Genomic DNA, 15,233 nt, shown 5'->3' with positions numbered 1-15,233 from the left:
TTGGTTCGAAAGGATACAGATATGGTGAAACAGTTTGAAGCAGATGCACATTTGAAAGAAAAGGAAATTGAAAAGGATTCAAGACGAAGTGGAGGTGTTAAAAATAGGAACTGCAGAAAAAGGTCAATTTCCCGAGACAGGAGTAGCACACCATCAAGAAGTAGACCAATTAAGAGACGGAGATTGATCTTTGGATCTTCTGATAACTGTTCCAGAAATGACAAAGAGGCTGCCATTATTCAAAAGGATACAGCTATGGTGAAACAGTTTGATGCAGATGTATCTTCAGAAGAAGATAAAATTGAAGAGGAGTCAATACGAAGTGGAGGTGTTGAAAATAGAAACTGCAGAAAGAGGTCAATTTTCCGAGACAGGAGTAGCACACCATCAAGAAGTAGACCAATTGAGAGACGGAGATTGTTCTTTAGATCTTCTGATAACTGTTCCAGAAATGACAAAGAATCTAGAAAAAGGTCAAAAGAGCGAAGCAGATACATAGAAATTAGTGATGGGGTCACAGAAGAAGATGAGAGACCGAAATGGAGATAGCCCAGACTTTGAGTATGGTCCGGTACATGGAATAGACCCTATTCCAGAAGAACAGTCCGAAACTACAACTCTCCGAGAAATGGGATTGCATTCAAAGTATTTACCAGAGTGGAAGACACTTGAGATTCTACAATGGCTACAGGGGGTGGAACCGTTGTACCATGAGAACGAAGAAGCCAATGCTTGGAGAACATCAAGAGTGAGGAAACGTGCATCGCACGTCCAGAATTGTAAAGGCAGAACTCGAAAAATGGTGTTTTCAGTTCTCGGTTAAAGTTTTGATATTTCGTGAACACTATATTCAGCCTGATTTGAACGTTTTTTAATAATTTGTTTTTGAAATTTTGATCAATCCATGTTTTTTTAGTTGTGCCTATTGCTTTGACGAATACAATTTGTACGATATATATATAAGTAAATACAACATTCAAATGAAGTAACATGATGTTTATTATACTAAAAATCGTAAAGTACATATAGTAGGGGAGTCCACGATGCAAAATGGGGATTCCTCGAGCGTTATTGAGACATATTAGGTTGCAAAGCTTAGATGATGAGTAACGGCGTACCACGTAGTAACGGCTACATCCATGAATTAGTTGATTAACTAATCTTCATCACGAACGAGTCTCTGTGATGGCGTCATGGCAACAGAATTTAGAGTGGGGACGGAGTGAGAGAGTAGTAGGTAGATAAAAACTGAATAGAGAATAGAGGAATAGAAACTCGGAGAGGTAAATATAAGTATCACACAGCTGCACGCATTGAACTTTATCGACGAATTTTTGTTATTTCGGCTTGCGGATATCGTCAAATTATATATTTTTCGTTATCCTTGAATTATTTCTCTCAGAATAAAAAAAAATTAGCTACGCTGGAGAATATCGAAATGCTGCCCTCCCATTTCTTTATGTCACTCTCAAATTGCCAGATTACTCGAATACACACTTTTTAGCGAGTAATTATCTCACCCTACCTCAATCTGACGTGCTCGAGGATTTCTGATGATCAATTTTTTTACTAATCTGAACCTTTATCCTTGACAGGCGGCCTTATACATGGGGCTCATATTTGGTGGAGGTACTCAACCGGGTACAAGGTATCCCCCTGTATATTAATCTGCCCCGCTTTAGTAAATCCCGAAATTCTCGCTTGGGCTCCCCTACTAATATGAATAGAGCTGTCAGTGGGCTTCACAGGGAAGCAACGTGATGCCCTTTCTATTCTTCTTATTCATCAACGATACAAGATTGAATAATATATAATGAGATTCTGTTATTTTTTATGCTATGATTTTTGATAGGGCGCTTTCTCGAAGATACGGAGCTACGAGAACTGTTGGAAATGACTACCCCCCACTCGGATGCAAGGACCCAACCTTCTCCTCACCGACTCCCGATCTCTTTCAACAACACCGAGATCGTTTCTGATTGAGTTACACCCAGCAATTATATCCCATTTTCCAAATCTTCCACTGGAGTAGTATAGACTAATGACATCGAATGGTTCCAAGCTGAGATCATACACAAAGAGGAACATTGGTTCAGGAAGAAATTCGAAGAAGCCGCATACATGTCAACCAACAATAAATTCAGCCAAGCTAGCGTAGAGATACACAACGTATGAAAACCCATAATCAAGCGAAAAATGGCCAACTTCCGTCAAATGGTCATCTCCCACTAAACCAGTGAAGCGGAAAAAGGAAAGTAGAGATAAGTGAAAGTACTCAATTCACCTATAAATAGTCAGCTCACGAAGGAATCAGTCTAGTAATCACCCGAAGACGATTGTGGATACCCGACACAATTATTATTCAACAGAAGACATGGAATCCCAAAAAAATCTGTCGAAGGAAGAGGCTGCCTTCGTTCGAAAGGATACAGATATGGTGAAACAGTTTGAAGCAGATGCACATTTGAAAGAAAATGAAATTGAAAAGGATTCAAGCCGAAGTGGAGGAGTTAAAAATGGAAACTGCAGAAAAAGGTCAATTTCCCGAGACAGGAGTAGCACACCATCAAGAAGTAGACCAATTAAGAAACGGAGATTGATCTTTGGCTCTTCTGATAACTGTTCCAGAAATGACAAAAAGGCTGTCATTATTCAAAAAGATACAGCCATGGTGAAACAGTTTGATGCAGATGTACCTTCAGAAGAAGATAAAATTGAAGAGGATTCAATCCGAAGTGGAGGTGTTAAAAATAGAAACTGCAGAAAGAGGTCAATTTTCCGAGACAGGAGTAGCACACCATCAAGAAGTAGACCAATTAAGAGACGGAGATTGTTCTTTAGATCTTCTGATAACTGTTCCAGAAATGACAAAGAATCTAGAAATAGGTCAAGAGAGCGAAGCAGATCCATAGAAATTAGTGATGGGGTCACAGAAGAAGGTATGAGAGACCGAAATGGAGATAGCCCAGACTTTGAGTATGGTCCGGTTCATGGAATAAACCCTATTTCAGAAGTTCAATCCAAAACTTCAACTCTTCGAGAAATGGGATTGCATTCAAAATATTTACCAGAGTGGAAGACACTTGAGATTCTACAATGGCTCCAGGGGGTGGAACCGTTGCACTATGAGAACGAAGGAGCCAATGTTTGGAGAACATCAAGAGTGAGGAAACGTGTGTCGCACGTCCCGAATTGTAAAGGCAGAACTCGAAAAATGGTTTTTTCAGTTCTCGGTTAAAGTTTTGATCTTTCGTGAACACTATATTCAGCCTGATTGGAACGTTTTTTAATAATTTGTTCTTGAAATTTTTGATCAACCCATGTTTTTTTAGTTGTGCCTATTGCTTTGACGAATACAATTTGTACGATATATATAAGTAAATACAACATTCAAATAAAGTAACATGATGTTTATTATACTAAAAATCGTTAAGTACATATAGTAGGGGAGCCCACGATGCAAAATGGGGATTCACTCGAGCGTTATTGAGACATATTAGGATGCAAAGCTTAGATGATGAGTAACGGCGTACCACGTAGTAACGGCTACATCCAGCGTAAGGGGTACAGTCGTGTTTGAACAATATTTTTTTTTAATCAAAAACAGAAAAGACAAAATTTCAGAGTCATTCAATTTCTTTTCTTATATAAAATAAATTATTCATTATCTCATCTAATTAATCTATCCAGTTGATGTTGCCAAGGTAACATTAATTAGATAGTTAGATTCAGGTACTCAAAATTTAGGTACTTTAATTGTAAAAGTATATATAAGGCAATGAACATGTAGATATTAGTTAGTATAGAAACGACTGAAGAACTATTGCAAAGTGTTTTTATAGCTGAATTGAAAGCATTCGTTGACAGTGGAGTTGAATTTTCTGATTCTTTTATCGCTAATCTTCTACAAATTATTCAACACAAGCCATGGAACCCAAAAAAAATCGGTCGAAGGAAGAGGCTGCCATTATTCAAAAGGATACAGATATGGTGAAACAGTTTGAAGCAGATGCACCTTCAGATGAAGATAAAATTGAAAACGATTCAAGTCGAAGTGGATGTGTCAAAAATAGAAACTGTAGAAAAAGGTCAATTTCCCGAGACAGGAGTAGCACACCATCAAGAAGTAGACCAATCAAGAGACGGAGATTGATCTCTAGATCTTCTGATAGCTGTTCCAGAAATGACAAGGAACCTAGAAGTAGGTCAAAAGAGCGAAGCAGATCCATAGAAATTAGTGATGGCGTCACAGAAGAAGATATGAGAGTCCGAAGTGGAGATAGCCCAGACTTTGAGGATGGTCCGGTTCATGGAATAGACCCTATTCCAGAAGAACAATCTAAAACTACAACTCTCCGAGAAATGGGATTGCATTCAAAATATTTACCAGAGTGGAAGACACTTGAGATTCTACAATGGCTCCAGGGGGTGGAACCGTTGTACCATGAGAACGAAGAAGCCAATGCTTGGAGAACTTCAAGAGTGAGGAAACGTGTGTCGCACGTCCAGAATTGTAAAGGCAGAACTCGAAAAATGGTATTTTCAGTTCTCGGTTAAAGTTTAAATCTTTCGTGAACCCCATATTCAGTCTGATTTGAACGTTTTTTAATAATTTGTTTTTGAAATTTTTGATCAATCCATATTTTTTTAGTTGTGCCTATTGCTTTGAGGAATACAATTTGTACGATATATATAAGTGAATACAACATTCAAACGAAGTAACATGCCATTTATTATACCAGAAATTACAAAGTCCAAAGTGGAGGGGATCAAGCCACGGCCACATAATCTATTATATGCATAAAATTCCCATGTCGGGGTTGATTGCCATAATCCTCGGACCCGGCTCGACTGATTCTCATGAAATTTCATATGTATATTCGGGAGGTTTGTGAATAGGTTTTAATCTATTTCTTATACCCCTAATTAATGAAGGTGTTTCACTCCAAACATCTGTTTTATGGACAAAATTTTTGTTTTTATATTTTTGTGGTGTGGCATTAAAAATTACGTGTAACCCTCAATTTTTACCCTTCTTTCACCACCCATTTTAGTAATTTAATCATTTTTAACCCCGATCATAGATCCTTCATTCCCGCCAGGCGTCTACCGATGTCACTCCTCACTCAGTGAACAGAACGGAGTAGGGATGAGAACGAAGCCGGTCTCCTGTATCTCTCACACAATATGTCTTCTCTAAGTGCCTCTCAGCCACTTATGTGTCCTGTAGGTGGGATCTCTCCGTAATTTAAATCTACCACGGCTGTGCAACTGCACGCGATCAGTCATTAAAAAATGAATGAGTCAATAACCAGCTTCGTAGTTGATGCGTTCTGAACAATGGGAGCAACAGCTCCGAGTACCAACTTTGATAAGGCTGTAGACCAAACGTCAGGCATGGAAACCTGCTTACCACGGCCAAAAAACCCGCAATGTAACTTCCACACAGTTGATATAAGTATTTATTGTTGATAGTGAATCATTCAGTTTATTAATAACGCAGTGAAAGTTACTTCTTGAGACTGAAAATAGTGTGTCGTCTGCAAAAATATTACTAAACTACGACGAAATTGTCGGATGTCAATTTGTGAATGATGGAAGGGAAGACATGCAGGAACCAACCAAAGTGGAGAATATTTTCTAATTGTTTATTGAACTTTAGAATACAAAAACGACAATTCATATAGTTGTGGAACTGAATTGTGAAACTTCAGTAATGCTTCATTATAAAATTGGCAGAGATACTTCAGTTTGGAAAAATGAACCACTGCTATGAAGGCTCCTTTATCCGAACTATGTTGATGGGAATCTACAAGTGTGATCTAAAAAAAAATTTTAAAGTTATTGAAATGCAACGTTATATCCATTGTGTATCTTTACATCACAAAAACATTGAAGGTTTATGAATAACACACAATTCAACAGCGTGAATTTCCGCTTGGAATACAGTCGCATAAGTTCCTAGGCAGGTAGATAACTCTGTCCTGGGTCTGCGACTGAAAACACCTGCACCAGAACGGGAAGGTGTTTTTGATCCATCTGTGAACCAACAACTATCTGCTCTTAATATTTCTTCTCCCGCAGGATCCAGTCCTCTCTACTCGGGAATAGTACTTTATAAGGCAGTTCATAGTTGACAGTTGGAGGCATAAAGTCAGAGGTCATTTCCAGAATGCTGTGACTTCCAGTGTCAACCAACAGTCTGTTGCACTCTGCATTAAATTGATTTGTGCAATTGGCAATGTGTACAAGTCTGTATGCAGTCCATCTAGCCTCTCTTTCCAGAAAAATGTGGAGAGGAGGTAGATCTAGAAGGATCTACCTCCTCTCTGATGGCACCACTGATAGCCAGACAAGCCTGTCTCTGTGAGCCAGAGAGCTTCGCTTGGGCCGTTTTCTGTAAAGCCTTCGGCCACCAAGCAATTGCACTATACGTGATCATTGGTCTGACAAATCCTTCAACATGTCCATAGAGACTGGCTTTGTGTAAAACTTTTTCCAAGTGAGCGTTCCAGGTGAGTCTTTTACCAAGGACAATGCTAAGATATTTCATCTCCGTTCCAAATGAAATGACCACACCATTGAGGGAAAGTGGCGTTAGACCGTCCAATTTCCTTTTCTTGGTGAAGGGGATTAACACAGTTTTGCTGGGGTTGACAGACATCTGCTCCCTCAGGCACCAACTGTGCCTGAGCGCTTTGGAGGATATTACAAGCTACTCTTCCCGACGTGGACCTTGCCAGGATGACAAGGTCATCTGCATAAGCTTGCAGATCAACTTCTCTTCTGTCGAGGGCATCAAGCAGACCATCCACCAGGAGCGACCACAGAAGGGGAGACAGTACCCCACCTTGAGGACAGCCCCTGGTGACCATGAACCTGATAGCCTCGCCTAGTTATGGTCGATTCTATACCCTTTCTAGCCAGAGACAATCCTATAGATTTAGGTAGTGCATTGTCAAATGCTCCTTCAATATCAAGAAATACAGCAACCGCAATCTCCTTGAGGATGCATATCTTCGGTGAGGATGCATATAATGCTACCCTCCTGATGTGTCCGTCCAGTATGCTCTCAAGTCCTTTTAGCAGGAAGGATGTAAGGCTGATTGGTAGTACCGATTTGGGGTGTGGGTCTCTCCGGCCCACTTACAACTACTTATAACTAAGACGATGTCTTCTATTTCATTTGTCTTTGATAACCTATAATCCGTTCAAGCCTTTGCTGCACTGAAGATGATCACGGCTGTGATCGAAACATGTATGTTTTTTCCGTTTGAATAATTAAATATATTCCTTTTTTGTGTGGAGACTACGAGTTTACCTTCCCCTTCAAATCTTTTTACTCCACTTTGAGTTATGGACTGTATCCGTAGATTTCATTCAGCTGTTCGGATTGACTTCATATAGACTAAATGTATACTCACCGTTTCACTCCGCATTTGTATGATGAACAAAACAGTTCTCGAATCTGCTACCAAAGTGACATATAAGTTTGAAACGCCGCTCTCAAAATGAAATTTCGTCCATTCTATCCAGCTCTTCGTAATGTTTTCATGAAGGGTAAAAGCTAACGGTTCCATGAATACTTCACTTTTCTGAAAGATACAGACCTTAAAATTACCGGAGGCTACTTAGACATATTTCGAAAATATCTTTTGAATCTGAATTTAAACAAAAAGTAATTGATGGGCGTTTGATCTTTTGTTAAATCATTTTGGATTATAATCGTATTTCTGATAACGCTTTTGCATTATTGATGGATTATTTGAAAAAGAGACAGCAACTGGTTAGTATAGAGGAATACAACTTAGATATATTAAATTTCAAATCAGAGGTACCTCAAGGATCCATACTTGGCCCTTTATTGTCTTTATATATACATGTAACTTACACAGGTTCTTCACACTTGTCAGGTGCATTTATACGTTGATGATACTCAAGTATAACACAGCTTTCCTCCTCTTTTCGGACGGTATTCGTCTCGCCAGGAGCTAAAAACTCCACGACAAATATCGTCTTGCTCTTGTGGTCGAGAAGGACTACATCAGGCTTATTAGCATGTATAAGCCCGAAGGTGGGAATTAATAGTTTCAATAAATTCGCCACTTCTCGTTCCCCACAACGGACTCAATTTCTCTCGGAGCGTGTGTCTTGTCAATACCGTAAGAGTACCGTAGATGGTAGACTAAGGTGTTGAAGACACCAACCTGGCAAGCCATGATGAACCCCTCAGTTTCTGAATTCAGCCCACTCGATCTGAGGAAAGCGAAGTCAGATGCTTTGATAAGCCAAGGTCTCCAGTGTTATTGGAGAAGACCCCATGCATTGGCTCATCCTTGTTTTTCCGCACAAGTGAGGTGATCTCTGCGACTTTTATATGAGCGTTTTGCTGAACGGATTCCAATTCGGTGACAGAGTTGTGGTCACCTCGTTCAGTGTCGAAAACTAAACCAAATTCATCAGCTGCTCGGGTAGAAATGCTCTATTTCCTGCTTTATCATGGTCACGGATCATGTTCTACGAACATTCACTTCTACGTATTTCAAATAGAACACCTTGTGTATATCAGATGCCATGAGAAATATGCTGGCTTCAGGAAATCTCTCAACAAAGCAATATAGGAGGCAAAGAATAGGAGTTGGAAGGTGCTCCAGAATGAAGTAGATGCAGATAGATGGGGAAAAGGATACCAGATAGTCACGAAAAAAATCAGAACCCCATAAATGATAACGATAACAGTAACAGAATGGAAAAAAGCCATAGTGCACCAAAATGAAATCCCTAAATTCAGTATAGAGGAATTGCTGGCAGCTGTAAAGAAGACCAAGGTAAAGAAGGCTCCTGGTACGGACGGTCTGACAGCAGTAGTGGTCAGAGCAGCAGCGCAAAAGTACCCGGATAAAGTGCTGGAGACTATGCACGCAGCACTGATGGAGGCTAACTTTCCGAAGGAATGGAAAACCGCGAGGCTGGTACTAATCGAGAAAGAAAGTAAAGCAGGAAGCACAAACAAGGCGTTCCGACCCATATGTGTGTTGAATGTCATGGGAAAGCTGCTAGAAAAAATGCTACTGGGAAGACTGAAGACAGAAATGGAGAGAACGGGCGGGCTATCAGATGAATCGTTTGGCTTCCGAAAGGGACGATCTACAACGGACGCACTGAAGAGGGTAACGGAAACAGCGGAGAAAGCCAGAGACGGTCCATACCATAAGAGGAAGCTGTGCACTCTTATAACCATCGATGTGCAGAACGCATTCAACACAGCACCGTGGAACGGAATACTGGAGGAGCTGCACAGGAGAAAGATCACCCCGTACCTCTTTGAAATGTTAATCAGCTACTTTGAAGAGAGATCGCTAATGATAGGAGTGGAAACAAAAATGAAAGTAACCTGTGGAGTTCCTCAGGGATCCGTATTAGGACCTACTCTATGGAACCTCTACTATGACAGCATCTTCAGTATCCAAACCCCCGATGGAGTCAGGCTAGTAGGCTTTGCCGATGATGTGGGGATTGTAGTTACAGCCAAAACGAAGGAAAACCTGCACATGATAGCAAATCAGACTCTACAAAATATTGCAGAATGGCTCCATCATAAGCGATTGAGACTAGCCCCACAGAAAACGGAAGCAGTTTCTCTTGGTAGCAGGAAGAAAAATCAAGACCATCAGCCTAGAAATTGAGAATACCGTGGTGGAGAGCCAGGAAAAGGTGAGATATTTAGGCATGCTGTTGTATAAAACATGACAATGGGGGCTCATGTAAGGAGAACAGCAGAAAAAGCTAACAAAGCCCTAGCGGGGTTAGGAAGGCTGATGCCCAAAGCAGAGGTCCGAGAGAGGCCACAAGAAAAATTCTATGCTCAGTGGTGCATTAAATTATGCTCTATTCAGCACCAATCTGGCACAGAGAGAGTTCAACTGAAAAGACTTGCTAAGCACTCAACGCCGGACGGCTATCTATATAACTGGAGCATACAGAACCGGGCATCCACTAGGGCACTTTTAGTAGTAGCATGGATTCCCCCATCCACATATGGGCTAGACAAAGAATGGAAGAGAGGTCAACTGAAAAGACCAACGCTAACACGACTATGCTCGAAAGATGGCAGGAATGGTGGCAAGGAGAAGCAGACACAGGACTGTGGACGGGCAGACTTATCCCGGATATAGCTCCCTGGTTTTCGAGGAAACATGGTGATACCACGTACCAGCTGACACAGCTACTAACAGGGCACGGGTGCTTCCAGACTCACCGCAAACGCTTCCATGTAAGCAATAGCGACTCATGCATATACTTCGAGGAAGGTGCCACCGTCGAACATACATTCTTCACCTGTATGAGATGGCATCAAAAAAGACAAGAAGTGGAAATGGCCACAGGTCAACTAACCCCAGACAACATAATAAACAAGATGCTGGAGGATGCAAAAATTTGGACTAAGATAAGCTCCCTGACCAAATACATAACTGACACGAAGGAGAGAGACATCAGGGTGAGAGAAAATAGACAGTGATGAGGAAAAAAAAACTAAGAACAATAAGCATCCTCTTTCTAAAGTAATGCCCAAAGCAGTTCCAGAAAGAGCCACTTGAATGCTGAAGAGGGGTTTTAGTGGGTAGGCTGTGACAGAGTCATGGAGTCCCACACTTCCAGCAGGAGCGTTCTCCTCAGAAAAAAACCTTGTATAACTACTTTGTCATTATTGGAACCCTTTTTGTATTCTGATGAAGCAAGTGTATCCAAGTCTATGTCTAGGCACCGATTTTGATTCATTTTATATTCTATGAAAAAATTTCGCTACCTACCTACCTATGATTTTTTTAAATGCAGAAATGATATTTTGAATTCAGAAATTACAGTAGTCACAAAAAGTTTGATTCATGCTCTTGCAATAAATGCAATGATTCAGTTTTATTACAGGAGATCATGATTGAATTTATCGGAACTTTCATACAAGGTGTTTATTTGTAACTATTCATCATAACCATTTGAAAACAGTCATAAATATGTGATAGTTTTCAAATGGAAACCCCACAAATCCTGACATTTGGTATAAAATAATTCCCTGTACTTCAAAGGAACGGTTCCAGTAATACTCAGACAGTAAGAAGAATCACTTTGATAAAATGAATAAAAAGATGATTCTCGAAGTGGTCGACCTACAGTAATATAGGACGAGGATTTTTCCACCAAACGTATTTGAGGAACTCTATCATTAAATGTTCAAAATGAAGATGCCTATCGCGGACAGAATATCACATCGTTTTAGTTTCTTACCCATTCTGTTATCTCGGCATCCCTCTCAGCAAATTTAAGAGCTTCTGGAATGGTTAAGTTGATGTGGGGCAATTGGTTGCTCACTTTCAAGCTATCATGAATACTGTTTCCTTCCAACATACTTTCAGCAAGTATCACAATTAATTTGATGCTTATGCATTTCTCTGGATTGTTCATCTGAAAAGTATAGTAGTTCTAATTGTAAGCAAATCAAAATTAAATGTGACATGTGAATCAGTGTCACAATATTTTATGCTCCAAAATAGTGAATTTTTTAGGTTTTCTTGTATACTTACAGTTACTTTATATTGATTACATTTTGCAGCTATTAGAATCGCAATCAGAGTACATGCGTTGCTTCCTTTATTGACATTTTGTATATTGTAATGAGACTGGGAAAAATTTGGTTCGAACCACGTAACACATAATTTGTCTTCGTACAAGCATTCCGTTTCGTATTTTGGAAAGAATGGAAGTTCCACGCTGATGTCTGACACCATTGTTCATTTTCTTCTTGGAATTTTGTTTCATATTATGATAAGAGGTTGATATTAATCCAGAGAGGAGACGATTTTGACAGTTGGTTCCATGACAGTTACATATGCAAGCAAAGTTTATATTATGTCGTAAGTGTTATGTGTTATCAATAACCTTTTTCAAGAAATAAATATTACTGTGTAGCGATCGAAATAAGAAACGTTTTTCTTTTTTCATTTAAAAAATCAGTCGCTGCCCTTATTTCAAAGAACAAGTTCCATTTTCAACTTTCAAAATTTGCTTTTGTTCGTTTTAAGTCGATAAGTAAATTTTAAGGATTTTGGTTGATTTTATAACCAACAGATGGTAGCACTTTGATCATCCCGTGAAGGACACAGTAGTTCATCGTATATTTGTCAATTACAGCTGTTCCAACGATCTTTGCGTATTACGAGTTGAAAATTGCATGAGATAGTGTAAAACAGGATGTTTATCAATTCTGTTTTATTTTCGGTGAAATTATTAAAGTAAAAAGCAAAGAAAAAACAAGCCTTGGAGATGCTTGAACAAAAAATCATTGGTTTTTTTTTGGTAACAACAGAACTGCCAATTATGAAGAGTTGATTGTATCTTGATTGTATCTACTATATACATAGATTTTTGTAGCCACTGTAATGATATGTATTACAATACAAGCATTTTTCGACGTTTGCCTCTGATAAAACATCATCAATGTTTGTGTAATTTCAAAAAGCTATAATCCAGTATCTTAGAACTCAAAGATACACCAACTCCACACATCTTTTGAAAATTTGCAACTAGAGTGGTTTCCAGTGGTTTTGTATAATTATGCAACTGTTCAAAATCCAATTTTAATGGAATATAGTTTGTTTCTGATGTTTTCTGACAAATAAAAAAGTGCAGGATTTAAATATCAGTAGTTCCAAATGATGCAGCTCCTCCAAATCGAAGAACTATTGGCAGAGATTTCCTCAATACGAATATGCCAGGACAATGGATAGGAAACACTGATTCTATTAATGACCACCACGTTCACCGGACCTGACCCTTCTGGACTTTTCATTGTGGGGCTTCATTAAAGACAAGGTATTCGTCCTAACTTTTGGAAATATGAAAGAAACAATAAGGATGGCTTGCTTGGCTATAACCGTGATTTTCTCTTTTAGGACGTTCAATTACCGAAATTGGTATGTAACGGCCTACATAAGAATGAATCATAGTTCGTGAATAACTGTGCATAAATGGAGCTGATTCATATTATTGGTTAATAATGTTATTGTTTCAATTGTTGGTGACTAGGTTGATTAAAAAATAACCACTACGCTCTCTTAAAGATTCGTTCTAAGTATTTTTGTTTCATTTGAAGATTGGTACTAACCAATTGAAATCAGGGAAATTTATTCTTAAAATTTCTTTTTTATTCGCGACCAAAGCAAGTGAGACGGCCTGCAAGTTTTCATTTCTACGTCAAAAGTTAAAATTTTAAAGACATTTTCATAATTCAATCCTGTTTCTCCTGTTTCCCAATTCGAAAAAGCTACTACTTACAGAAGTTCGTCAGGAGGTTGAAATTTATTCAGTATAAAGTTGAATAAAAGTTGCAAAACTCTCTTTACTCTTTTTGCGACACACGAAATATGGTTGAGTAATTTATCAGGTGTAGTCCAAGTAATCTTTATTGTGAATAGTTAAAGTTATCAGCATCTCAAAAAAAACAGAGAAATAATGCCGCTACGAACTAGTCCACGTGGACTGAAGAATTGGCGGTTCGTATTGGATAATTTTTACTAACTGAGTTTTATGATTGGCTGAAGAGTCATAAAATTAAATTTGAAGTCATATTACGGTGACGAATAGAATATGGGGATGTGTATCGCCGTTGTGTATTCAATGTTCAGTTCAGGAACTGATCGCGATTTGAGTGTTGAAATTCGATATTGGTGCAGTTAAAATTACTTAAAATTTCTGTTATCTGTTCAAAATGTGGCGTCCTTGGACAAGTACTAATAGTAATAACGAGTGTGATAACAACGACTTTTTCCAGTGTAGTAATTCCAATAGCGATGGTGAACAATGCGAAAAATAGATGCCAGTGAATAAGATTGGGATGCATTTGAATATTGAAACACAGAGAGTATGTTTCAATGTATATAATGATCTACATCTCAAGTTTGGTTTCGAGGGAAACAAACTGTTACAAGCAACATCAGATTTGACCGAAATTCCTTTCCCAACTGTACATAAAATAGTCAAAAACAAACCTTATGAAAGCAAGAAGCTATTCGATACAGGATTACCACAACCTTTAGATGTTCATCTGATAAAATCATTAAAAAAACAATATACGACTGTTACAAAAGCAATGAGATTCCTAAAATCATAAGGAAGAAATTGAATACTTCCGGCCATAACGTGAGCTGCTGTGACAAAACTCTTCAAATTGGATGAAGAAACTAGGATTTAGATTTAAAAATAATAAACAAAAGTCAAGCAGTTAAGAAAAGCAGAAGATTAGTGGAATTGCGTAACAATTACTTAGAACAAATAACTAAATATAGACAAGAACAACGGCAAATTTGGACGAAACTTGGTATGACACTCACAACACAGTTACGAAAGGGTGAACTGATGGTTCGAGAATGTGAAGGCCTAACATGCTTGCAAACAAAGGATCGCGACTAATCATTGTGCATTGCGAAAGAAGTAAAGGATGGGTTCCGAATTCTTTGAAATTATGTGGAAAAAAACTTGAGGACTGCAATGTTAACTATCATAAGAACATGGAAGATGATATTTTGAGGAATGGTTTGAAAACACATTGATCCAAATTTGTTCCACCATACCCGCAAGTTCAAACCATCCACCATCACACAAAATGGCTGCCTATAACGCATTCATATATAGAATGTTAAGGATACCACTCAGCAATGGAGCTCGAAACAAAATAGTACCTGATGCAGTAAAAAAACATGTAAATTTACCTAAAGTATCTGAAATACCTGAGTTGAGACATTCGGACCGTATAAAGAGGCAGACAACAGGATGACAAGTTCAGTTTGAGGAGTGCCTAGAAGATAACAGTACTACCAACTGTCGAAAGCGCTCGCAGATAATTAATAGAAGATATAAAGCTTCAAATCCTTTTTGTGAAATATATACATAAATATATATATATATATATATATATTATATATATATATATATATATATATAAATGATTATTGAATAACAAAATTAGTTAGCTCTCTAACTATATTATTAAAGAAGAACTGTTGGAAGGCAGGTTGCACTATATCGTTTACTTGAACTATACCTACTTGATGAAAACTCAATAATACCGTTTATTGTATGATTTTCACTATAAGAGTTTTGCAAAAACCGTGACACGTATAAAATAATAAGTTACTTCTAAATTACAATTATTTTATTCTCTAACATATTGCCTACTTATT

General features: G+C 38.4%; 1 protein-coding gene across 1 annotated transcript; it reads right to left on the bottom strand.

The window, feature by feature from the left end:
• Positions 1-5,634: 5,634 nt before the first annotated feature.
• On the bottom strand, positions 5,635-11,969 carry LOC111503886 (uncharacterized). The gene is made up of 4 exons (XM_023158314.2): positions 11,580-11,969; positions 11,284-11,460; positions 7,425-7,595; positions 5,635-5,822 (listed from the first exon to the last, which is right to left on the bottom strand). Exons 1-4 carry the CDS (start codon positions 11,781-11,783, stop codon positions 5,649-5,651), a joined length of 726 nt encoding a protein of 241 aa, XP_023014082.1. The 5' UTR covers positions 11,784-11,969; the 3' UTR covers positions 5,635-5,648.
• Between the last annotated feature and the right edge of the window lie 3,264 nt (positions 11,970-15,233).

This window comes from Leptinotarsa decemlineata, unplaced genomic scaffold, assembly GCF_025532065.1.
Source record: "Leptinotarsa decemlineata unplaced genomic scaffold, Ldec_3_MD MMD2_tig00000882_RagTag_RagTag, whole genome shotgun sequence".
Lineage (NCBI taxonomy): Eukaryota > Metazoa > Arthropoda > Insecta > Coleoptera > Chrysomelidae > Leptinotarsa > Leptinotarsa decemlineata.
The sequence above is the reverse complement of the archived record's forward strand: the minus strand, read 5'-3'. Positions and strand labels throughout refer to the sequence as shown.

Coding starts and splice junctions, on each gene's coding strand:
- LOC111503886 (XM_023158314.2), bottom strand. CDS start 11,783: ATGGTGTCAGACATCAGCGTGGAACTTCCATTCTTTCCAAAATACGAA. Junction 11,461..11,579: donor GTAATCAATATAAAGTAACT/GTAAGTATACAA, acceptor TATACTTTTCAG/ATGAACAATCCAGAGAAATG. Junction 7,596..11,283: donor ATGCCGAGATAACAGAATGG/GTAAGAAACTAA, acceptor TGTATCTTTCAG/AAAAGTGAAGTATTCATGGA.